The sequence below is a fragment of the Macrotis lagotis genome, chromosome X (genome assembly GCF_037893015.1).
Source record: "Macrotis lagotis isolate mMagLag1 chromosome X, bilby.v1.9.chrom.fasta, whole genome shotgun sequence".
NCBI lineage: Eukaryota > Metazoa > Chordata > Mammalia > Peramelemorphia > Peramelidae > Macrotis > Macrotis lagotis.
Window position 1 is genome coordinate 125,792,438 of NC_133666.1, and position 25,579 is coordinate 125,818,016.

General features: G+C 36.0%; 1 protein-coding gene across 3 annotated transcripts in view; it reads right to left on the bottom strand.

Annotated features, from left to right (window-relative positions):
• Positions 1-5,385: 5,385 nt before the first annotated feature.
• RAC1 (Rac family small GTPase 1) overlaps positions 5,386-25,579 on the bottom strand; it is a 47,543-nt gene continuing 27,349 nt past the window's right edge. For 2 of the 3 annotated variants that reach the window (XM_074201735.1, XM_074201736.1), the window contains exons 4-6: positions 7,268-7,330; positions 6,358-6,517; positions 5,386-6,195 (exon numbers count right to left, since the gene is read on the bottom strand). In XM_074201735.1, coding sequence (XP_074057836.1) covers positions 6,065-6,195; positions 6,358-6,517; positions 7,268-7,330 — 354 coding nt within the window. In that variant the 3' untranslated portion in view covers positions 5,386-6,064. Of the gene's footprint in view, positions 6,196-6,357; positions 6,518-7,267; positions 7,331-9,238; positions 9,296-25,579 lie in introns of all 3 variants that reach the window. The other variant, XM_074201738.1, reaches the window with a different exon arrangement.

Consider the following 25,579-nt stretch of genomic DNA (forward strand, 5'->3'; position numbering starts at 1 on the left):
GCCCTGGAGACTTAATAATAATTGCCTAGCTGTGTGACTTTGAACAAGTCACTCAAAGCCCATTGCCTTAAATAAATTTTAAAAAATAAAATAAAATTTTTAAAAAAGGTTACCTTTGCAGCTGTATGGATATGGAACTACTAGAGATTGGAAGACTATCAGAGTTAACTAGAATATTGTTTTAGATAACTCTATGACTTAAAGTAGAGCCTAAATGATGTGAGATTGTGAAGGAAGAATCCAAAGGAAGCCAACCAGAATGATGAAGAGTCTGAGACCATGTTGTGTAAAGGGTCTTTTGAAGAAAGTAAGGATATTTGACCTAAAAAATCATAGATGGGGATTTTGATTGCTATTTTCAAGATTTTGAAGACTTACTCTACTAGGCCTTGACAGTCAACAAGCACTGTGCTGGAACCCAAAGATAAACCATTTTTTAATCTGCCCTCAAAAAGTTTAATATTAATCAGGATAATCAAAAGGTACATACAATTATGATACATACAAAATTAGTTTTTTATGGGGACACACTAGCAGAGGGGTATGGTAGCAAAGGATTCCCATAGGAGGTAGTATTTGAGCTGAACTTTGAAGAAAAGGAAGAAATTCTGGAAGGTGGAAATGAGGGGAAGATGCAAGCCAGGAATGAGGATAACATAAGCAAAGGCCAGTTGGTCTGGAAGTCAAGTGAAAGGAAGTCAGGAAAAGTAGTTTGTGAGATTTTAATTGCCAAACTAGAGTATATTTAAATCTAGATAATAGGGCAGATATAACAGTAATGAATAATGGGTGGAAAATGTGAGACAGATTTTAAGTTGATAGAAAAACTTACAATTAAAACCATCTAAAAGTGGAATTATTTGTAAAATCATTTCCTGGAGGGCCTCAAATGAAGGCAATATGACCATTTGTTGATGTTGTTATGTAGGTAGGATTCTAGGATAAGGACAGATTGGATTTGCTGACCTTTTAAGTCCCTTTAAAATGAAATACTATAATTAGATATGGAAACCCGGGAGAAGGAAATCATCATGCCAAAGTTATGAATCCAGGTTGAATTAAGATGTTTTCCAGTGTCAGTTGGGAAGAAATGTGCTATCTATCTATCTATCTATCTCTATATATATACACACACATATACATATATATACATATATATACATACACATATATATAAAATATATGTATATATTGATCGTAAAACTAGAAGTTTAAATGAACTAAAGTCCCTTCATTGTAGATGAGAAAACGGGCCCAGATAGATTAATTTGCCCCCAGACTTGGAATTTGTTTTTTGTTTGTTTTGTAAACAATGGTGTTAAGTGACTTGACTAAAGTCATACAAGTAAGTGAGAAGGCCACATTTGAATTCAAGTCCTCCTGATTCCAGGGCTGTTGGAAATCATGGAAACCACCTAGATTCTTAGGTGGTAGGAGATGAAAGTTGACTGAAAGATGGGCAGCTAGACAGTATACAGGAGCATTAACCCCTTGACCAATGCATTTTTCCCACGCTAAATTTCAGATTTATTCCTTTCTAACAGTAATGCTGGGCTTTCATATACTTACTGACCCAAAGGAAGGTATATAGTCAAGTTGTTTTTTTAGTAGTGGCTTTGAGATTCAAGGCATTTATGTGGAAGGGAGTATTATCTTAAACTTAACAAAGGTAAAAAGGGAATCAAAGTGAGCTTGGCCTCATCATGCTACTAATGATGTTTGCCTGCCCTTAAGTTATGCTTAAGTATTACTTACCAAAAACTATTTATAAAAACCACAAATCTAAGAAGCAAAGAATTTCAATACAAAACTTGCTTTTGCTGAGTTTTCAAACAAAAAAACCTTGCAGAGAATCTACTTCATTAATTATAAAATTAAGGGAGCAGAGTAAGATGTAATCAACTATTCCATTTAAGTGCCTGTTTTTCAGTCGCAATGAATTTGGCTGGTCCAAATGAGAGTACAATTGAGTCTACTTAAGGAAAATGAAGGTCAACTATAATTAGGCTTCTGAATTCATACATTTGATTTCAGAATAAGGCCTAAATCAGGAAGGTTTAAAACTTCTTGGATACCAATCTCCAGGGGCAGCTAGGTGGCACAGAGGATAGAGCACTTGGAGTCAGGAGTACCTGAATTCAAATCTGACCTCAAACACTTGATATAATTACCTAGCTGTGTGGCCTTGGGCAAGCCACTTAACCCCATTGCCTTAAAAAATCTAAATAAATAAATCTCCTTATAATAATCCTCTCTACTTCACGTTTGTTGTTTTCCTGATAGGATAAATTTAAAACAAATTTAAAACATTTCCAATATTTTTCATCTCTCATAATGGTGTGGCACTGCCAATGAAACTGCAGGTGGGACTTGAAATTCCATAAACAGCAGCTTTTCAGGAGAATTGTTTGACCAAATATAGCTCATAAATGATACAAATATCCAAATGGACCTTAGCAGAAAAAAAGATTTACCGTCTTTGCCTTAAGGAATAATTCAGGAGTTGGAGGCCAGTAGTGGTGAACAGTATTGATTAAAAAAGGACAAAAATCACAAAACCACATTGGATCTAGCAATTGAGGGGGAGACTAGCAGGCTTAAGAAGCTTCAAGGGCAAAAGAAACCCTAACAGGCAGAAAGGGTTCAGTAGATAAAGAGATTTATATGATAGAGAAATGGTCAGAGGGTCCAGAGAAAGCAAATGCTAAGAGTGGATGTGAGACAACAGGCAAGACCTTGTCTATCCGTATTAGAAAACATAAGGCCTATGTGCCAAGAAGGGTCAGAAAATAGAGAGGAGGTTCCATTTGAGCAAAAATATTTAGAGTAGTAAAGAGCTATAAGGAAACCTATTGGACAGTGGATGAACAAATAATGGTATTTGAATAATGGAAATATCACTGATTCATAAAAAAACATGAATTATTAGAAATTTGATAAGCTTGTATGGACTGATACAAAACTAACCAAGTAGAACAAGTCATTGTCAAGACTTCAGGACTCTAATGCAGTGCTAATCATGACTCGAGATTACTGATACACGCTTTCTCCTGTAATGCAACAGCATGATATACAATTGAAGGATGAAGTATGCATTTTCATACATACCTAGCTAACAGGCTCATTTATTGCTTGATTGTACTTTGGGAAATAAGTATTAGGGAAATTACAGACATGAAAATGATACAGTAAAGAACAGAACATTAGAAATATAACTTTCTGTAGAGAGCCAAGTTGGCACTGTTTTAAGTGTTCAGCTCAAGTTTTGGTGATTTGACAACCCATGGTGAAGGTCTGGCAGGGTATGAACAGCAGTTACAAATGACACTATAAAGAAATGCCTAGGGGGCAGCCAGGTGGCACAGTGGATAAAGCACCAGCCCTGGAGTTAGGAGTACCTGGGTTCAAATCCAGTCTCAGACACTTAATAATTACCTAGTCCCGTGGCCTTGGGCAAGCTACTTAACCCCGTTGCCTTGAAAAAATCTTAAAAAAAAAATTAAAAATGCCTATCACATAAGCTTTGCTTATCTTGCTCTTTCCCCAGAATTCTTAAGTTATCTTACGTTGCTAGGAATTCATTATCTATTTCAAACGTTTTCTGATTTCCTTGTGTAAGGGGGGGGGGGGGAGAAAGGCTGGAAAAACAAGTCACTTGGCTCCCAGTTTTATGCTGTTCATCTTGAATATATATATTCACTTTCAGAATTTATAAAAGTCTCCAGGTGGTATGTACAGTGGAAAGAGTATTGGTTTTGAAGTCAAGAATATATTCCAACTGTCTTTGCCACTTGACTAGTTTATGAAAATGCTAGAACTTGGGCTGAGTCTGTAATGCAAAAAAGAACTTCAGACACTTCTTGTCTTTGCTACACTTAAAATTCTCAAGGTTAGCCGCTTAAATAGGGGCTTCTGCCTTTAAAGCAAACAAGTATTTCTTGTGGTGAGGATTCTAAGACTAGTTGTTGGATGTGTATGTGCACAGAATGTAAATACTTGTCAAAATACTTTTTGAAACAAAAGCACAATACAACTTCCCAAACTCTTTTCCCTTAACTGCTGTTAACCAATCTATAGCTTCAACATGCAGACTAATCTTAACAAACCACAATCTTAAAAACCAGAAGTCTGGTTCTTTGCAAGTATTTTTAAGAAAATGTGACTACAGAATTGGTATTCACTGTATTAGATGTGATAGCTGGCACACTTCTGAAAAAAACTAGTTTTAAAAAATCATTTTAACTTTAGTCTATTACATGTATTATACTATAAATGTACTAAAGGATTGGATTTTGAATGAAATCCTAGGACTTGAACCTTGAGTGTTCCCATTTGTAAAGCAGGGATAATATTTATTGCCTACTCCATGAAATGGTTAAGTGAGATGATGCATATGAAAACACTAGCTGTTTTACAGTAAGCAACAGAAAACCAGTGGTGATATTTCCAGAAATTTTAACCCCAAAACAATTATCAAAAGAATGGCAAATAAGAACATTTATTAAAGACCATTCACAAAATTCTCAAAAATGCAAGCATTAACCAGTAACGTGATTCAAGGATTTATTAAGTCATACATGCAAAAACATACTGCTAATTGCATTAGCAAAAGATCAATGTAAAAACACTCCACAATTTTGCAACTTCTGCATCTTTAAAATTTTGTTCTAGTGGTTGAAAGGTTGTAGTTCAATATTGTGTATTCTTGCCAGTGTTTAGGATGTATAGAACATTGTTAGCATTAGCACTAAGCTGACAGAACCTCACAGGCCCGAGGTCACGTTACTAGGAAAAGCAATAGAAAGCATGTGTACATGTAAGTGAGGTCAAGAACAGGGTCAACATTAGTAGTGTTACAGTGTTGGTAACCTGGCAATACAGTGATGTTTAAGAAGGTTCATATTTTAATAGCTAAAGTATATTTAAAAAAAAAGGTTTTTTTAAAGCTGCATCACATGATTTTTACACCTAGTCACTAGAAGACTAAAAGAAAGCAGGTAATTAAGTAGTATGAACAAAGTTAACATGAAAAGAATGCGCTTTTTCTAAACTACAAAAATGCAAAGTTCTAATACATAATCAGAAAGATTTTAAAATACAAGTAGAATAATATTGCTCAGTAAGAAAGGGGTTGATGAAAATAGCATTTACTAAGTTCATAACTGAATGATAAGTTCAGAAGAATGAATGCCCTACTTGGGGGAAGAAAGAAGAAAAAGGAAAAGCTTAGAAACAAAACACTTAACCTAGAACATCAACCTTTCTTATCTACTGCATTTGACAGATGTTCATTAATTGTTCTGCTTTTTAAACTTTATCCGTGACAAAATTTATTTAGTTTTCCACTCTACGATGTAGTGTAAATTAATCCTAGTTTCCAGGGTATGTCAAAATACTGTCTTTATTCCTTGATGAAATCAGATCCCAAAACATTGTTGTTCAAGAGGAGACACTCCATTAACAATAACACACATGGGACTTCTGTTTGAAATCACAGCAAGAGCTTGATTCTTGAAAGAATCTTTACTGTGAAAGCAAAAGATTGATAGTTTTATACACAATCCATTCTGATATACAGTACAATGTTATAATGAACATGGGTTGATAAATTATTCAATGCATTAAACATTTTTTACTAAGTATACTGTATACTGTTTTACATATCTGAAAAATGAGTTAGAAAGTGTTTTTGCATTTTCCTACACCAGAAATTAAACAGTCTTCTTAAAGACAAAAGTCTTTAAAACACAGTTTAGTGCTTAGTGTTCATAGCACAACAATGCAACTTAGTTCAGTGGATATTTTGGCAACAATCTGAGCAAGAACAGGGCTTTCAAAAAATAAGGCTTTAAGTAGGTTTGTCTTTTTAAGGATTTAGTTGTAATAATAATGTGAAAAAAATCACTAACACTTTTTAAACAAAACCATTGAAATTATTGATTGGTTCGTAAGATTTTTATGGAAAGAAACTAATTTATAACAAAAACTTGGCATTGAGTGAATGCTCCACTGTTTAAGCAAAGTTTACAAAGGTTCAAAGGGGAATAGGGCAGGGCTGTAACATTTACAACAGCAGACATTTTCTCTTCCTCTTCTTGACAGGGGGTGGGCAAAGAACTGCTCTAATAGCTTCATCAAACACTGTCTTGAGGCCTCGCTGTGTGAGTGCTGAACATTCCAGATACTTTACAGCACCTGTAAAGAAACACAGGAAGTTAACAACAAAAAGAATGACATATGATGAATATTGATAAGCTTCTCAAAGTTCCAAATATGATCAGCTACATTTAAAGGCTCCCTCCTGTTTATGAAACTATGCAAAGTAGTCAGAAAATGTGAACAGTTAAGATCTCATACCAATCTCCTTTGCCATGGCTAAGCCTTGTGGGTAGGTAATTGGAGTCAGTTTCTTCTCCTTTAGTTTCTCAATCGTGTCTTTATCATCTCTAAGGTCAAGTTTGGTGCCCACCAAAATTATGGGAGTGTTAGGACAATGGTGTCGCACTTCAGGATACCACTAGACAATTGAAAAAAAGAAATGAATACTATTATATTATGCAGTTTAATTTTCCTTTGCTATTAAACTAGCACAGCAGTCTGATGAAGCTAGGTTTCCAAATGCTAACGATACTACCACCCAGCCCCCCCACCCCGCTTCAAAGAATGAATTACTACAAAGAAAATCTGCAAAATATGTCCTCTTAAAATCAGGGATTTTTTTTCCTTAAGGAAAATGTATCTTATTTTTTCCTACATCAGAAACATTGCATGCTATTGGATTTAGTTTTTTAACACTTCCAAAATTTAGTGAAATAAAGGATTCTACAGTATCAGGTTGTCAGTGAAATATGACTAACAGTAGTAAAATAAGGGGTGGTTTAGGATGAAGGGAACCTGCCACTCAACATAATCCATCTAGGTCAGCTATTGACTGGAATAATCCAGGAAAGAAATACCCCCCTTAAGTTTTGAAGAACACACACCTATCTACCCAGTAGTCTCTTAAGGATGGAAATATAAATTTCTCTTTCTACAATATGAAGGAAGGACAGACATCTTATCAACCCACTAGGTCCTCTCAACAGGAATTTCTTTAAGCAGACAATGGTCTTACAACTTTCAAAATCTATAGGCTGTAGTCATACAGCTAACCTTTCATGATGAAACAACATTCCTCTTAAAGACTTCTAAAAAAATGATGTTATAACTCATAATAGCACTAGTTTCAAAAATGTTTCTTCCCGAAATTACTATCTTAAAATATTACCTTTGCACGAACATTTTCAAATGATGCAGGACTCACAAGGGAAAAGCAAATTAAGAATACATCCTATTAAAAAAAAAGAAAAAGGGGTTTAGAAAAAAGATTTAGCAATTAGTAACAACTCTTCAATAGCACAGAAAGCCATCAAAAGTTGTGTGTGCAGTGTGCACCATTAATTTGTATTCTGGTAAATAGTTTTGTAAACTGGAACGTTGTACATCTTATAAAACTGCTCATTAACCTAAAAAAGAGGAAAAGATAGAACAAATCTTAGGAGAGGCAAAGTTAACCAAATATATCCCAAAGGAAATACCTCTTCTCCTTAGTTTACTTTTCATGTGTACCATTTTCATAACCTGGAACATCACCAAATGAGTAGCCATTTGATTCTTTTATAGCCAAAGGTCCTTTCAAACTAAAGTTCAACATCCATCATTTCTGAAAGCAAACAAAATTAGGAATATGAAGGACAAGGGAAAGTTCTAATAATAACATTTGTCCTTCATTCTTAAAGAGGACCATAACATCAGGGACGTGATGCCAGGACAAGCATATGAACTGGATTTGAGTGAGGGGGAGCTATGCTAAGTCACCAGCCTCACTTTCTTCTCCAGAACTATCTGGTCTGGATCCAATGGCCAGATATGAATCAAAGCGACAGGAGATGGTTCTGGATGAGAGTCAGGGTTAAAGCTGAATTGCCCAAGGTCATAAATTAGTTGTCAAGAGTCTGAGGCTGGATTCAAACTCCTGACTCTAAGGCCAGTGTTCTATCCACTGCACCATCTAGCACCTCACTTGGTACAATTTGATATTTAAAGTTCTAGGGAATCTGTCTTTCTCTTAAAAGTTCAGTCCACTTATTAGTTGTTCATACAGCTTGCTGTCTTTCTACAAATAATATTAAACTCCCACATATGCATGCTGGGTAAGTTTAGTTTTTAGATTTTTGCCCTAATTCTTCTGGGCAATCATGTAACGTTTTCTTGTCCTATAAAATACAGAGGTAACAAAAGAGAAAAGCATAGGAAAAGTTATAAATCTAAAAATAGGATTTTCCTTCATTATCTTATTCACTTAATTACAAAACTCTTTGAAAATCAATGGGGATTTGAAGAATTCAAACCCTTAGCCATTTTAAATGCAAATTCCATAAGAAACATGGTGCCAGAAAAATTTTCATTACTTATAAAACAGGCAGGACCTTACTATTTAAATGGTAACTTCTACAATGTAGGCATTAAATGAAAAGGGAGGAAACCACTATATGTACTTATTAAGGCATTGAAATTCTCAAAACCATCCAAGTGAAATCTCGTACCTGAAAGGAAAAGGAAGATCCCATACAACTATGATTTTCTGCAAGTCATTAAAAAGAAATCAGGGCATGCACAAGCTCTCAAAGAATCCAAGCATGTTTCAGCATTCAGGTGGACTGGGTGTCATTTCAAAGCAGAGCAAAGTTAGGTTAGTTTCCCACACCTGCATGGCTTAAGCTCTTAATACAACATCATTCATAAACAGACCAATGTATCACCCAGACCAGGATCCCAGAGGAGAAAAGAGGGTAAAGCAAGAATGTGTTAATATGAGCTATGCTCCAAGCTTTTCATTCTTAAATTCTAGGGCCATCTTGAGGTTTCACAGTTTGCTTAAGTCACTTGCCATTCCCTGTACTTCCCTCCCCCCACACCCATATTAGAATCCTCAATAGAGAGGGAGGTACAGGTTATTCAATAACTCTTCAAATTCCTTTTATTATGAAGAAATTAAAGCAACAAATGCTTTAAGGATTATTCCTCAAGGAAAGTTTTAATAGAGAAGACTGGTTTCTTTTTTTTTTATTTCAAGAAGCAATAGCCCTCGAATAAATTAAGTAAAAAAACGCTCAAGGGGCTTGAAGCTCAGGAAGCTATCCTAAGTGAAACAAGGGAGGAGATAAAGCTTGAAACTTAAATGGAAAGTTTTACATACAGCGATTGGTTCCTCTTTCACCCTGGAGCTTATATCCTTACCATAGGTGCCTCCAACCTATTAACAGCATGAGAATTTGGTTTAAGTTTAATAATAATCTAAAGGAAATTTCTTACCTGTTGTTCCTCCTTAGAACTTTTCTCTCCTGACCTCAAGTCTCTGATATAAAACACTGGGCCTTGAGTGAGGAGGCCCTAGGGTCTGGCTGACACTAGGAGCTGTGTGACCCTAAGCTAGTCACTTCAAACATCTCTGAACCTCAGTTTCTTTCATCTATAAAGTGGGTGATGCTCACTAAGCTCCTTTACATGGTTCTAAAAATTTAAAGTAGATGCTTATCTAAAGCTAATTTTTTAAAACTCTACTTTAGCTACTAAAGCTAAGTTATCTGAACCTCCCAACTTAAGAGTGATTTGATTTTTTTTATTAATCTTCACTAGTGACCTTCCCCTGTAAGGTAGGTACTGTTATTATCCTCATTTTAAAATTGAGACAACTGAGGCCAAAGGAAGGTAAGTGACTTTTCCAGGGTCACGCTGAAGCCCCCTTCCGAATTCGGGTGTTCCTCCTGGCCCCAGCACTAGCAGCTGCTTACAGCAAGAGGCTGAGAAGATGAACAAACAAAGGAGAGGAGTTAGGAAGCTGCATCTGCTCCAGCAGGAGACCTTCTCTGAAGTGTTGTCCATTACTTTATGTGATCTCACTTGTTCCAAACATATCCAAAGTACTCCCTTCACAGGCACACACCCTGGTCTTAAGATAGGCCCAGGGTAAGACTTTTCAGACTTAAATATGGATTTTATTTATCTTCTTTAACCATACTCTTTGGCCCTTACAGACTATTCTGAATAAAGTAAATAAATATGCTTTTAATTTAATGGGGGGAGAAGAAATGCAATAATGGAAAGGAATAACTTTGCCCACTATGAATTCAACTTTATTTGCTAAACTATTTTTTAGCTACAAATAATCAGAAGGCCACCTCCAGGGAGGAGAAAATAACTAAACAGAGAAAGTCAACTTACTTAATGAGAAGTTAAAGAATTTTACCAAGCCTTCCGTGCATCTTTATCTAGTTTGTGAGTAGTGTATTCAAAAAGTACTGTATATCTTAGGTTGGTGTATTTGTAGGAGATGAAAATGTACTTCTAAGTACAACACACTTGGTTGTTAGAAACACAACCATCAGAGGACAACTCTCATGTAGCCCCCAATGAGAGATGTGAGTGGCTTTATCATAGAATGCCATATGTCTGCTCTACATCCTCTTATTTTAACAGAAATACTGATAGAGACTTAACTTCCCTAGCTATAATGAGCTCTCCTCCTTAAATCTAAACAGACTGTAATACTAAGACTTTTTCAAATGTCTACTAAAGTGGATTCAAGTTATTTTCGTGTAAAGAGAATCTTTTACCTTACAATAAGTGCTCTTGTCCCAGGAGTAGGATCAAGTTTGAAGAATACTGTTGACCTCTGTTGGCTAAACTCTGCTCTTTTTTTCTATTCAAGAATCCTTACAGAACCCTGACTCATTTGGAAGATCCCTTTAAAAAGGGAGGCAGACAAAAGAAAATAATTTTCCTATTGCTAATTATACTCAGCCTTCAAAGCTGTGAAAATATTCTTTGTAGCCAATGGTACAATGCTCTTTTTGGTTATTTTTCAATCTTAGGCACTGCTGAAAGCACTTCTCACAAATATTCTCACAAGGCAGGTGCTGTTATTGCCCCCATCTTTATAACTGAGGAAATGGAGGCAAAGAATTCAGTGACTTGTTCAGGTTCACATGACTATTATCCAAGGTCACATTTGAATTCAGGTTTTCTGGATTCAATATTCCTCTAAGCAACTGGGAAAATATGGTCTATTTTGAAAGGTTATATTCCGAGAGAGAGAGAGAGAGAGAGAGAGAGAGAGAGAGAGAGAGAGAGAGAGTGTGTGTGTGTGTGTGTGTGTGTGTGTGTGTGTGTGAATAATCTGAGTAATATCAGTCCATATACATTAGGTCAATGGTTCAACACTTTTTACCAGTGACTTTACCTAGTTCTTCTTAAAGAATGATCTGAAAATCATTGGAATCTTGAGCCAGTAAAGTGAAATTAGTCTTTTTGAGACAAGTGACTTAAGGAAACAGGATGGAACAATAGCACTGACTTATTTTATTATAATATGGAAACAAATTATATAAAACTAAAATGGGGGGGGCAGCTAGGTGGTGCAGTGGATAGAGCACTGGCCCTGGAGTCAGGAGGACCTGAGTTTAAATCTGGCCTCAGACACTTAGGCACTTAACTCTTGCAAAAGCCAAAAAAAAAAAAACCAACCCTAAAATGAACAGATGAGTAGACCACTCCTTAACAGATACTCTTATGTTAGAGGATCCCATTGAGGTCATTTTTTACTTCTAAAACCAGAACCTTACATTATTTCAATCTTTCTTAACATAATAAAGGATTATTCTTTGCGGAAAGATAAATGCTACACAAATAGGATCAGAAAACATAAGATTTTAAGGAAAGAGATGTATGCTCAATTGTAAACTCTATATGGATAGAGTCCCATGTGTCTTATCTAAACTGACCTTTGACCTCCCACAATACTCCTGAACCCAGAACATTTAATATGAATATACATGTGGGGCACTGAGAAAGAATCTGATTAAAATGGAAAACAATAGAAATTGAGTACAAAACTCAACAAGGAAAAGAGCTAGTAGTAAAGATACTCAAGTATTCAAAAACCTAGAAGTCATCTAAGGACTACATTCAGCTAAAATCACAATATTTTTGTGTAGACCCCTGTGGCATCTAGTGAAGCCTAAGCACCTCTTAAAACAATATTTTAAATGTATAAATTAAAATGCAGTTACTGAGGAACTTGAAATATAATTATCAATATAAAAAACTTGGTCAAGAATCCCTGACCTAGCTCAACATCTACAATGACAGAATCTCATGACAACTTTCAAATTCAACATTTAGGAATTGCAGCATTTAGAAGGAACCTTAAGGAACCCATTTTATAAAAAAAGCAAAGCCTGGACAAGTTAAGTGACTCATCCCAAATTACAAACCTGGTAAAGAGCAGAGCAAGAATTCACACTGCTCTTCTGATAAGACTCTAGCTAGAGTGGGGGGCCATAGGCACTTTGCCTGGAATTGGCCACTTAAGCCGCCAACTTCAACTGACTGTGGAACCCACCTGCTGGTCCTTCAGTTCTCTGGGCTGCATTGCCACATCTCTTCCCTGAGCAGAAGACTAGGTACTCCTCAGTGAGTCTCTATGTACTGATCCTGTCTTGATTCCTCAATTGCCCTCCTTCATCCCTTTTCCACCCTACTACTTATCTACTCATGCCTTCCACTTGGTCCTATGGAATTTCTGTCTATAAAAAAGAGATCTCCTTTCTTCCATCCATTTATTTGTCTCCTTCTCTCCCTCCTATCTTCTAGAACTTACTCAGTCCTAACTTACACCCAGAAGAAGCTAACCTGACCTTGCTTTCCAGTACTGTTATTCCTTCTTTTACATCTCCAAAGTCCAAACTGGTCCTGAAACTGGAATATTCTTTGCTTTTCAATGCCACTTAAAAATACTCCTTCTACTGCCTGTTAATTTTTTAGTTTTATCTCATGGCTCCATTCTGTGTCACCTATCTTTCCATAGCCCCTCTAACACCCATTTTGTCATTTTTTTACAAATTTGCCAATAAAGCAAAAATCTCATAGCCCTTTTGAATAGAAACATTTTTTTAGAAGTAAATATTGTATGGGCATGATGATCAACCTTAATGGACTTGCTCATTTCATCAGTGCAATAATCACGGACAATTTTAGGGTATTTGCAATGGAGAATACCATCTGTATCCAAAGAAAGAATTGTGAAGTTTGAACAAAGACCAAAGACTATTGCCTTTAATTTATTTTTTTAAAAAGTATCTTATGTAATTTTTTAATCATATATATATTTTTCCCTTAAGGATATGATTTCTCTCTCAACACATCCAATTTCAATCAATGGATGGAAAGCAGCTAAATTGATGATGCTGGATAGTCTCAAAATTGTGATTCTGAGCACTTCCTTGAGGGATTCTCTATCACTCACACAGACAATGTACATGGAGGTTTGGAAACAATGTAAAGACTATTAGACTGCCTTCTGTGGGGAGTTGAGGGGAAAGAAACGAGACTGGGAGGAAAACTGTAAAATTCAAAAAACAATTTAAAAAATGCACCTAAGGGGTGTCTAGGTGGCACAGTGGATAGAGTACTAACCCTGGAGTCAGCAGTACCCGAATTCAAATCCAGTCTCAGACACTTAATAATTACCTAGCTGTGTGGCTTTGGGCAAGCCACTTAACCCCAATGCCTTGCAAAAAAAAAGAAAGGCACCTAAAAATATTGTGATGGGGTAGATAACATTTTAGCATCTATAAAAGCTGAGTACCATGCAAATGTTAGGTTATTTATACAAAAGTAGCAAAGCAAAACAGATTAACAGAACAGTAGCATGAGAAACCCCTGTATTTGAAGACAGAGGACTTAAATTCAAACCTGGATTCTTTGATTTTCTACCTGTGTGACATTAGGCAAGTCATTTCTCTTCTCCAGACCTCAATTAGTTCATCTGTGAAATGATGGGCTTGGACTACATCAGGTCTTCTTAACAAAGGGTCCATGAACTAGTTTTTAATATTTTGAAAACTGCATTTCTATATAATTGGTTTCTTTTGTAATCAAATGCAGATTTTATTTCATGCATCAAAAATATTCTGAGATGGGTTTTACTAGACTAGAAAAGGAATTCATGACACAAAGAAAGCTTAAGAACTCTTGGCCTAAATGATCTTTAACGTTCTTTCCAGCTTTCAATCATTATTCATTAAACACAGTCTAATTAGACACAATGGGCTCAGAAGACTTGGAACTCTTATTTGACTGAGGTGTTACTCATGACAAGTCACTTAACCATTCTATCTCTCAGTTTTCCCAATATTCAAATAATATCATTTATTAATTTAAGAGGCCTGAAAGAGCTTTTAAAAGATTAAAATTTAGAGCAACAAGATGAAGGATCAGCCATTTTCACCAATCTCCATAACCTCTCAAACTTCCCAAAAGAGAAATTATGTGCCACAGGTAAAGCAAGCAACTGCAGCTATTTTCATGGTCTGTGACACTTAGAATTCAAAAGAAGGTTTAAAACTAAAACTTCCCTCCTCCTTTATGGTGCTGCAGAGACTTTGGCTTCAAGCTGTGTAAGTCAGTTCAAGCCTCAATGGGGTAGGTTGTATATGACTGCACCAGGCCTGGATCAGGAGGACCTGAGTTCAAATCCAGCTTCAGACATTTAGAAATAGTTAAGGATCATGGTTCTCCCAGAGGAACATGACAAAACAAAAAAGCCTTAACACCGTAATGACAGAAATAATAAAAGACACCCATGAAGAACTTTTGAACACAGGAAATGAAATTACAATTGAAAGAATTTAAAAATCACCTGGGGATAAAATCCAAGACTGAAAAATCACAAAATTCCCAGTGATTAAATTCAAAAATTCAATCCCAAAACAAGTTCTACCAGTCAACAGGAAAAAATTATTCTGCACCCCCTAGAAAAAAGAGTGAGTGGAATAATGTCATCCTAAGAGCATTGGAGCTCACGGTGCAGTCCAGGTTCACTTAGTCTACAAATCTGAGCCTAAGTATCCTAGATTAAAAAAAAAAGTGTATTTGAAGAATTGGAAACATTTTTAGAAATAAAACCAAAATTAGGGGAGAACAGCTATGTGGCACAGTGGATAGAGCATCTGTCCTGGAGTCAGGAGGATCTGAGTTCAAATTTGACCTCAGACACTTAATAATTACTTAGCTGTGCAACCTTGGTCAACTCACTTATCTTGCAAAACCAAAAACCAAAGAAAGAAAAAAGAAAACCAAAACTGAACAGATTATTTCCCTCTCCAACATCCCAAACAACAAAAACGAATAAATGCAATAGTAGGAAAGGACAGGGAACAACAGAAAAACCAAAACCAGTAAGGGACTTCTTGTGTACATTTGCACACAAGGAGACAGGGGTAAAGAGTGAAAGTTGATGAAGGTTAAGTGTGAAGAAGCAGACAGGGCATTATGTTTTGGGTTTTTTGTTTTGTTTTTAGGTTTTTGCAAGGCAATGGGTTAAGTGGCTAGCCCAAGGCCACACAGCTAGGGAATTATTAAGTGTCTGAGACTGGATTTGAACTCAGGTCCTCCTGATTCCAGGGCCGGTGTTCTATCCACTGTACCACCACCTAGCCTCCCCATTATGGGCAGTATGGAGAAAAACTGGTAACACCTTGCCTACAGAATGCTTCTTATGTAGGACTATATTACTTTCAAGGGACTGTAAATTAAAGTTAGAATAGGGGAATAGAGAGAAGTGATGAACTGGAGTCAAATTAAGGGCTAGAAATGAGAGGATGCTGGTCTCTGTCTCAGAAAGAGAAGAACCTTACAGGGGGTGGGGGGCAGGGTAGAGAAAGAACTGAAAAAGGGAGGAAAGGCCTTTACTTTAAGAGCAAGTTCCAATGATGAATACTCCCATGGGTGAAAGAGGACGAGGACCTTAACATTGGATAAGGCTTGGGGAAGATTTGATTCCTGAAAAGTCTAACTGGGATAGGGAGTGGTACCACTGAGTTGGAACCCCTGGGTACAACTGGCACCTAAAGGAGTGGGAGAGTATGGATCAAGGGAGGAAATTTCAGGCAAACATAGAAAAAAAATCATTGGGGAAGGAGAAGGGGCCCTACCAAGGAACAATTTCTCCTCTGATATCTGCAATAATTGGAATTCTGAGTGAGATACATACAATGGAAAAGGGGATTCCATGGAGCGAATTCTAAAAGGCATCTAGAGGGAAAGCCTAGAGTGGATACTTTGGAAGCTTTGATTGTATGAAAAATACAGAGAAAAGAGAGAGACCAGATGAGTTTAAGGTCATGAATCAGAGATTGAAGTCCAGGATAAATAGAAAGATGGATAATTAAGATTTTTTTTCAAAGTGGCAAAAAAAAAAAAATTAAAAAACAACAATAATTAACAGGACTAGCTGGAACTGAGAATCTTCCTGAATGAGAGGCAAAAAGAGGGAAATGAAATAACCAGATAAAGTGCAAGAGATGAACTAAGAAAATACAGAATGAAGGAATCAGGAATGAAGGAAAGAGAGCCGATGGGAACAAAGCCATTTTTAAAAGCTGTCATCACTTATACAAAAATATACATAGCAGCCCTGTTTGTAGTGGCAAAAAATTGGAAATTGAGCGAATGTCATCCATCAATTGGGGAATGACTTAATATACTGTGGTGTATATATGTGATGGAACACTATTGTTCTATTAGAAACCAGGAGGGATGAGAATTCAGGGAAGCCTGGAGGGATTTGCATGAACTGATGCTGAGTGAGATGAGCAGAACCAGAAAAACACTGTACATCCCAACAGCAAAGGTGCTGATCATCCTTAATGGACTTGCTCATTCTATTCAGTGGACAATTAGGCACAATTGGGCTATCTGTGATGGAGAATACCATCTGTATCCAGAGAAAGAATTGTGGAGTTTGAGCAAAGACCAAAGACTACTACCTTTAATTAAAAAAGAAAAAAAAAAAACAAAAAACAAAACCCGTTGTCTTATTATCTAATTTTGCCATCTCTTATACTTTATTTTTTTCCCTTAAAGGTATGATTTCTCTCATCACATTCAATTTAGCTCAATGTATAGCATGGAAGCAACGTAAAAACTAACACTTCTGTGGGGGATGGGGAGAGGGAAGCCAGATTAAGGGGGAAAATTGTAAAATTCAAAATAAATAAATTTTTAAATAGATGTCAAAGTAAAGTAACTGAAGGAACATGATTCTGGATCTAAAATGGGGCTGTCCAACCTCACTTTTAAAAGTTTATATTGGGGCAACTAGGTGGCCTGGGAGTCAGGAGTACCTGAGTTCAAATCCAGCCTCAGATACTTAATAATTACCTAGTTGTGTTAACCTCGGTTAAGTCACCTAACCCCATTGCCTTGCAAAAACCACAAAGAAGTGTTTATTGAAATATACAATACATTTTGATTTGCCATTTTAGTGAGAACTCTGTGGTAGCTCAGTTTGTTTACTAAAGCAGGAGGCCCCATAAATCAGTGCTGTGGCTGGTTAACATTTTGTATAGTCCTGGTCTATACCCCCAGAAAAGGGAAAATAAAATAAAGAATTTTTTAAAAACTCCAATTTTAGAGACTGATAGAGAAAAATACAAAAATTAAGCCAGAACTTTTAAATTATGACTAGTTTAATCTAATTAAAATGAAAAAGAATGATAGATTGGACATGAAAAGAAAACCACAAATCGATTATAAGATTTTAAAAACAAACACATACATAAAAATGAGAAAAAATTTCACTATATAGCAAATGAATTCAAAAAAGCAGTAGTGGACATCATGCTATACAAATTTCATGTTTTTAGATTTTGAATAATAATTGCTGACTTTTTCTCCCTTTTCATAAACAAAACCAAACAAAAAAACAACCTCAAAAACAAAAAACCTCAAAACTATTTGTCATGAGATAGCATAGTGACAGAATAGAAAACATTAAAAAGATAATCTACCCACATTTAAGACATTTTTAAAGGAATTTACTACATAACAGACTGAGAAAGACTAAACAAAATTTATAGGAGATAAACTAGAATTAGTTTGGAAAAAAGAAAAGCAGCAAAGTATAGAGAATAAAGTACAAAAGCTGAGTCAGTAGGGCTTCTGATAAAACTAGCTGGAAAATTCTGGAAAGTTAACTTTAGTCTCTCAATAAAATGAAGTAATTGGAATAAATGGTTTCTAAGATCCTTTCTGGTTCTACATCTTCAGTCCTGAGACCCTGTTTTTTTAGGAATAACCAAATATATAAAAAAAAACCAGATTCTTTTCAAAGAACATAAAAAGACAGGGATTTAAACAGAAACATGAAAGAGTTGAGTTGAATTTAAATTAGATATCTAAGAAGAATAAACTCTAGTATGAATTAATATATATTATAAAAAAATATGTTGGGGCAGCTAGGTGGCACAGTGGATAGAGCACTGGCCTTGGAGTCAGGAGTACCTGAGTTCAAATCTGATCTCACTTAATAATTATCTAGCTGTGTGGCCTTGGGCAAGCCACTTAACCCCATTGCCTTGCAAAAACCTTAAAAAAAAATGTTGGAGGGGATTTCTGTTATTAAGATTTCTAATCATTTGTTCTTTCAGAAATAGTCCTAACTACAAAGAGATAAGTGGACTACAATAGAAATATCAAACTCACTCTCACAACTACATTAAAATGTAACTGGGAAATGTTTAACAAAATAAATATAAATACAATATAGGATGTAATTCTGTGGTTTTCTAAGTCCATATGCTAGTCAGGGATATTTCTATTTGAGTTTGACAACACTGTTTGAACTAAAAGGACCTCAAAACATCTAATCCTTTTATTCAAGCACAACAAATTATCAAGCTCACACAAAAATTTGTTGACACACATCCTATAAATTAAGGTTCAAAGTACTCCATTTAATAAAAAATTTTGATCTTTACTTTGAAATCTTTAATCCATATTGTCTTTGGCATCTTTTGTTCACTTTGGTCACTCAAAATAAATGGACAATTATTAAATATTTCATTTTGTTACTCCAATTTAATTATTTTTTCTAAATAAGGCATGAAGTGTCTTTAATGTCTTAAATACAAACATATGTGTATGTATATGTCTATAAATAAGAGAATCTCCAAAGAAAATTCTTGAAATGAGCCAACCACCATGATTCAACTATTACCAAATTATATCCCCTCCTTAGGAAATTATCTAGTTCCTTAGGAAATGCAGACTTTATCAGAAGACAGTATGTCAAATCCTGCCTTTAACATTTACTGGTGGATCTAACCTTGTATAATTTACTTAATTCCTCTGAACTCTCACTTCATCTATAAAACTCATGACCTATTTTTACTAGATTGTTGAGAATATGGTGAAATAATATTATTTGTGAATTGATAAAAGCAATCACTTATAAGTTTATAACACAATCTGTCTATATTTTATGCTTTATTTTACAGCAACAATAAATTAGAAATGTATGATTAACTATGCAGTCAATATAATTAGAGTGAATGTTCACAGAGAATGGGTCCATAGAATTTTATCCACCTGTTGTATCTGAATTACAAAGTTTCTGAATGGAGAAAGGGAAAAACCTTTCTCCACAGAATAAAAAACAATTCTATGGGTTTCTTTCTTTTAAATATTATGTTTGCTTTCTTGAAAATAAGAGTTTCAGTGGTGGAGCCAAGATGGCAACAGGAGAAAAGCTTCTCTTAAGAGCTCTTTCTATAATATTTCAAAACTCATAAAATAATGACTCTAAATTTTATAGAGAAAGAACACATAGAGGAATTCAGTGAGGCAATTCTCCAGAAACAAGGTAACCTGGAAAATAGTGGAAAGGCTGTGTTCCATGGGGTTGGAGGGGCGGCCTGCCAGAGTGAAGGAACTTCAGCCTCCTGGAGGCAGCTCCAGGGCGCCTGGGAGCGGGGCTCATGGCAGCAGGGGCAGTTTCCTGACCTACACCCTGGGGAGTACTGGGTACAACTTGGAAGATGGGGGGGTGGGGAAAGAACTCTGCCAGAGGGAGTACATGAAGCCCAGCCCTCAGGGCATTCAGCAAGCAGAGGTGGCCGAGGCAGCCCAGATCCAGGAAACAGAAGCAGGCAGAGCTGGTAAGCAGGAGCCCCAGCCCCCAAGCAACTGAAGCTTGAGTGCTCAGCCTACCAAAAGTAGGGGAGTAAAGAGAGACTTCTGAGGTCTGTCCTCATACCTGGAACAGGACTCTGAGGCTCTGACCACATTCAGATCCTGACTGCAGTCTAGGACCCTCATAGAACAGGCCTCCCCGAGCTCAGCCCCTTAGCAGAGGGGTGTACTTGTGTTAATTCACAGACCAGGAGGGAAGACAGAGCCTTACACATAGAGATCCTTTTGGTTTGGGGTTGTCCCAATAATAATCAAAAGCTCAGGAAGCACCCCAAAACCAAGCACAGACTGGGGAAATGAATAAACAGAAAAAGGAGGAACATCATTGAGAAATACATTGTCTATGATCCCAAGAAGGCTCAAAATACTCGATCTGAAGATGAGGAAATACAAATTCCTGCATCTAAAGACTGCTAGAAAAGCAAAAATTGGGCTCAGGCTATAATAGAGCTCAAAAAAGATTTTGAAAATCAAGTGAGGGAGATAGAAGAAAAATTGAGAAAAGAAATGAGAGAGATGCAGGAAAAACATGAAAAAGAAATCAGTAGCTTAGTCAAAGAGATCCAAAAAAATGTTGAAGAAAATTAAAAAGTTATTGAGAAGAATGCTTTAAAAAGCAGAATTGGCCAGAAGGAAAAGGAGATAAGAAAGCTATCTGAGGAAAACAAATCCTTCAGAAGTAGAATGGAGCTGAAGGAAGCTGATGATTTTATGAGAAGTCAAGACACAATACTTCAAAAACCAAAAGAATGAAAAATTAGAAGAAAATGTAAAACATCTCATTGAAAAAAACAACTGATATGGAAAACAGATTAAGGAAAGATAATTTAAAAATTATTCGGATACCTGAAAGTCATGATCAGGAAAAGAGTTGACCTATTTTAAAAGAATTCTTACAGGAAAATTGCCCAGATATCCTAGAAGCAGAGGGAAAAATAGAAATTCAGAGAATCCACTGATCTCCCCTGGAAAGAGACCCAAAAAAACCAACCCCCCAGGAATATTATAGCCAAGTTCCAGAACTCCCAAGTCAAAGAGAAAATATTACAAGCAGCCAGAAGGACACAATTCAAATATCATGGAGCTGTGGTCAGGATCACACAGGAATTAGCAGCAACTACATTAAAAGCTCATAGGGCTTGGAATATAATATTCCAGAAGGCAAGAGCTCAGAATGCAACCAGCAAAACTGAACATCCTCTTCCAGGGAAAAAGATGGACTTTCAAATGAACCAGGAGAATTTCAAATGTTCCTGTTGAAATGGCCAGAGCTGAACAGAAGGTTTGATTTTCAAATACAGAAGCATAGAATGGAGAAGGGTAAAATATGAAGGACTTAATGATGATGAACTGCATGTATTTCTGCATAGAAAAATGATACTGATAATACTCATAAGAAACTTCTCATTTAATAGAGCAGGTAGAAGGAGCTTTTAAAGATGAAGCACATGAGAGAGTTGAATTTGAAGATATAATATTGTAAAAATGGGGTCAATGGCAAAATGGGAAATGTAATGGGAGTAAGAGAAAGGAGAGGTGGAGTAGGCTAAGATATTTCATATAATAAGATTGTTTTTCATTACAATGAGCTATTGCAATGATATGGAAGGGGGAAGCGAGGGGGAATGAGGAAACCCTTGCTCTCATCAGAGGTGGCTCAAAGAGGAAACAGCATATATACTCAATGGGGTATAGATGTCTGGAGTAAGAAGGAGAGAAGGGGGACGGGGGGAGGGGAGGGTGGACCATGTGGGGAGAGTGGTCAGATATAACACATTCTCTTTTTTACTTCTTGCAAGGGGCTGGGATTGGATGGCCTGTTCTGGACCACAGGGCTGGGTGTTGCTGGGCCTTAGGGCTGGTATGTGGGCTCAGGGCCTCTTGGCACCAGGGCCAGTGATCAGTCTGCTGCGCCACTCAGCTACCCTACAGCACATTTAAGAAGAGGGACAGAGTGAAAGGAGAGAGAAAATATAGTATGTGGTAGTGGGGAAGTACGAATGGAGGGAGTTGCGATCAGCAATGGTGGAAAAATATGTACTTTTGTGATGGACTTACCCTAAAGAATGTGATCCACCTGCAACAGAGCTGGTGGTGGTGGAACACAGACTGAAGCACATTTTTTTTTATTATTTTTATCTCTTTCCTTTCCTTTATTGCTCATGAGGGGGTATCACGCTTACTCTTAAATGAGAATATTTTAGTATTGTATAAAAAAACATCATTTGTACAAAATAAAGATAGGGAAAAAAAATAAAGAGTTTCTCTTCTGTCCTGAGTCAGACGTGTAATTTTTGGGAAAACTGAGAATAAAACATTTGAGAAACAACTTTCTAAAAGGACTCCATCAACTTCCTTTTTCTGTTCTATATATCCTTATTTTCTATACATTTAGAATAACTGCAGACAGCCTGAAAAGGAGGGAAAGATACTGCAAACAAGTTCTGCTTCTGATATTGCTTACCTGTATATTCTATCCAAGTTGAGAGGCTACCTACCAGCTTACCTTTAACTTAAAAGAGAATTTCCCAGAAAAGGAAGTTCTCACCCTATGCAGCATATCTGAGTCATAGGACAATTGTTCTTACTTCCCAAAAGTGTTATGCCCCTACAGAGTTACAGAGTACTTACCTATCTTTCCTTCTTTTTGATAGTATTATACCAAATCATAGGAGCTTATGTTTGAAAGCAATATAAGCTAAAGAAATGGCGTTTAACTCAAATAGAAACAGGAGTCACTAAATTTTTTTTTTTTGCAAGGCAATGTGGTTATGTGGCTTGCCCAAGGCCACACAGCTAGGTAATTATTAAGTGTCTGAGGTCTGATTTGAACTCAGGTCCTCCTGACTCCAAGGCCGGTGCTCTATCTACTGCACCACCTAGACGCCCCTGGGGTCACTAAATTTTGAGAATCTACTTAGTTTTAAAAAAACACGTTATCTTCGTTTCCTTGCATCTTTGTTAAATATTTACCAATGACATTTTAACCTAGGTTCAGGCTGTACTTGAGAATGCACTTGTGAGCCCAAGACACCAGGGTCCATGCTTGCAGAAGTCAAACACTTAAATAGGTGATGACTTCACTATAAGTGAAATTATAGTGTAATGAAGACCAGGATAATCTATGCTAAACACTATGTTCTAGGTGCAGTGATTTCCTGATTCTGGATCTGATCTCTCCAAAAGTTTCCAAGGAAATAAAAATAAAATGAATAATTTAAAATATGCCAATATTTTTAGAAAGGACATGAAAAAATCAAATAGAAACAGGCTGCTGTAGCAACCCCAAAAGTATGAGTAATGGCACCACAAGAGGGGCATGCAGTAAGGTCACAACAAAAAAAGAAATGTTGAACAAAAAGTGAAATAAAATCAAGAATCCAGGGCAGGTCTTTTTAGGTAGCAAAGATCTAGAAATTGGGGGGATACCCATCAACTGGGGAAATATGCTATAAGCGATGAGAAGAGTTTCAGAGATACCTGGGAAATTCAGATAGTCCAAGTGAAATGATAAAAATCAGAACATTGTACACAGTAACAGCAATATTATAAACATGATCAACTGTGAAGGATTAGCAACTCTGGTTAAGACAATAATCTAAAATAATTCCAAAGGACCCATGATGCAAAAATGCTATTCACCTCTAGAAAGAATGGATGAACTCAATGAAGGTTGAAGCATGCTTAAAAAAAAGAAAATCACCTCTTTACTTTCATCTTATTTGGGAGTTTTTTTTGCAACATGGTTAATATGGAAATGCTTTATATGACTTCACATGTATGACTGATATAAAATTGCTTCCCTCTTAAAGAGGGAAGGAGCAGAAGAGAGAGAAGCAACTTTGGAACTCAAAATTTTAAAAAATTGTTAAAATTTTTTTTACATGTAATTGGGTAATATTTAACAAAATAAAAATAATTTATTAAAAAAGTACCTTAGTGCAGGGGTTGGTAAAACGGAGACTGAAGAGTTAAGTCTGATTTTGCATTTTAAAATTAAGCTTCAATGAATTTTAAGAAGGTTAAAAAACCATACTTAGGTAGTCCTCTGGTTTGGCAGACCCCTAGGATAACATATTTTAGAGTTGAACTGAGTCTCAGGGACATATTTTTCATTTTTTCCTATTTTATATAACATTTTCTAATCAATTATAATATTTGGAAAGATAGGAATGATTATGGTTTGCTAAATTATCTTTGATTATGTGAGTGGTTGTCTTAAAGGAACGCATTCTACCCAGGATGTCTGAATCACAGTACACACTAATTTTTCTTACTTTTCCCTTTCAGGATTATAGAGTAGTGATTTGAGCTTTACAAAATTCTTAAGAGACACATGAATGTAAGAGCAAAATAATTTCATCATTGCCAAAATTAAAGGTTTTTATTCACTCTGCTAAATGTATGTATGTATGTTTCTAATAATGCATATATATTTAATAACTGAGGTTAGTAGCCTGGCAATAGATTTATAAGGAAAGAAGAATCCTTCATAGTGACAGAAATTTGCAGCCGATAAAACATAAAACAGTATCTTCCTTCTGCCAGTGGCAACAAATTAAGAAGAGGAATGAATGATTCTTTCGTTAATTGTGGAAAGCTCCAAGGCATTAGAGTTGTAGCTAGGAAAACAAAGTTGTCTCTGACAGTCCCAAAACACTTGGTACCAGCTATTCTTTGACTCCAGTTTCTTAACCCTCCACTTGAGAAGGTACCAATTACTCTCTCAAAGAGAATTCAGTATCAATGCTCCTTTTTAAGTTCGAAAAGGTGTCCGTTAAGAAGATTTGCCTTTAGTTGGCCACAGTGAAACAAGCAGCCTATTTTTTAGTTTTCATAGCATATTTCTAGCTCACTAATATGGAACTTGTAGTACCTTTGCTAAATGTTTTTCAGATGAAATGCTCTAGCTATGCCTTCTACAACCCTATACCTGTATAGTTGATTTTTGAACACAAGTTCACTAGAGGAATTTCTAGAATTTTGGCTGCTTTATTAAAATTAATTTTAAAAAATCAATAGGATAAATTCCCCAAGAATAATTTTAATATGAAGGACACTTAAGATACATTTTTCTTATCATTTCTTTCAAGGGTAAAATTTTATACACTTCTCCAACTTTCAAGGAAAAACAACAAATACTTAATTATTTAATAATTAAACCTATTAAAACCATTTAGGTAATTCCCATAATATGCACAGCACTTTACAAATGATTCTGAGAAAATGTTAACCATTTAATTCTTTTTTTCAATGCTTTGATCAAAATAGATACATAAAGGTTATGTCAATGAAAAGTGTTACATCTCAGAGATCCTATCAAATGGACTTTGACAGAGTTGATCTCAATATTGTCTCACCACCAGCCTAACAACAAGATAACAAAAGGGCTTTAGTCAACCCTCAAAAACCATCTAAATAAGTTATAGAGGGTTAGGAATTTGTGTCAATTGAGAGAAAACCTATACTAATTCAATGATACATTCTTGAAATATCTTAGAGTTAT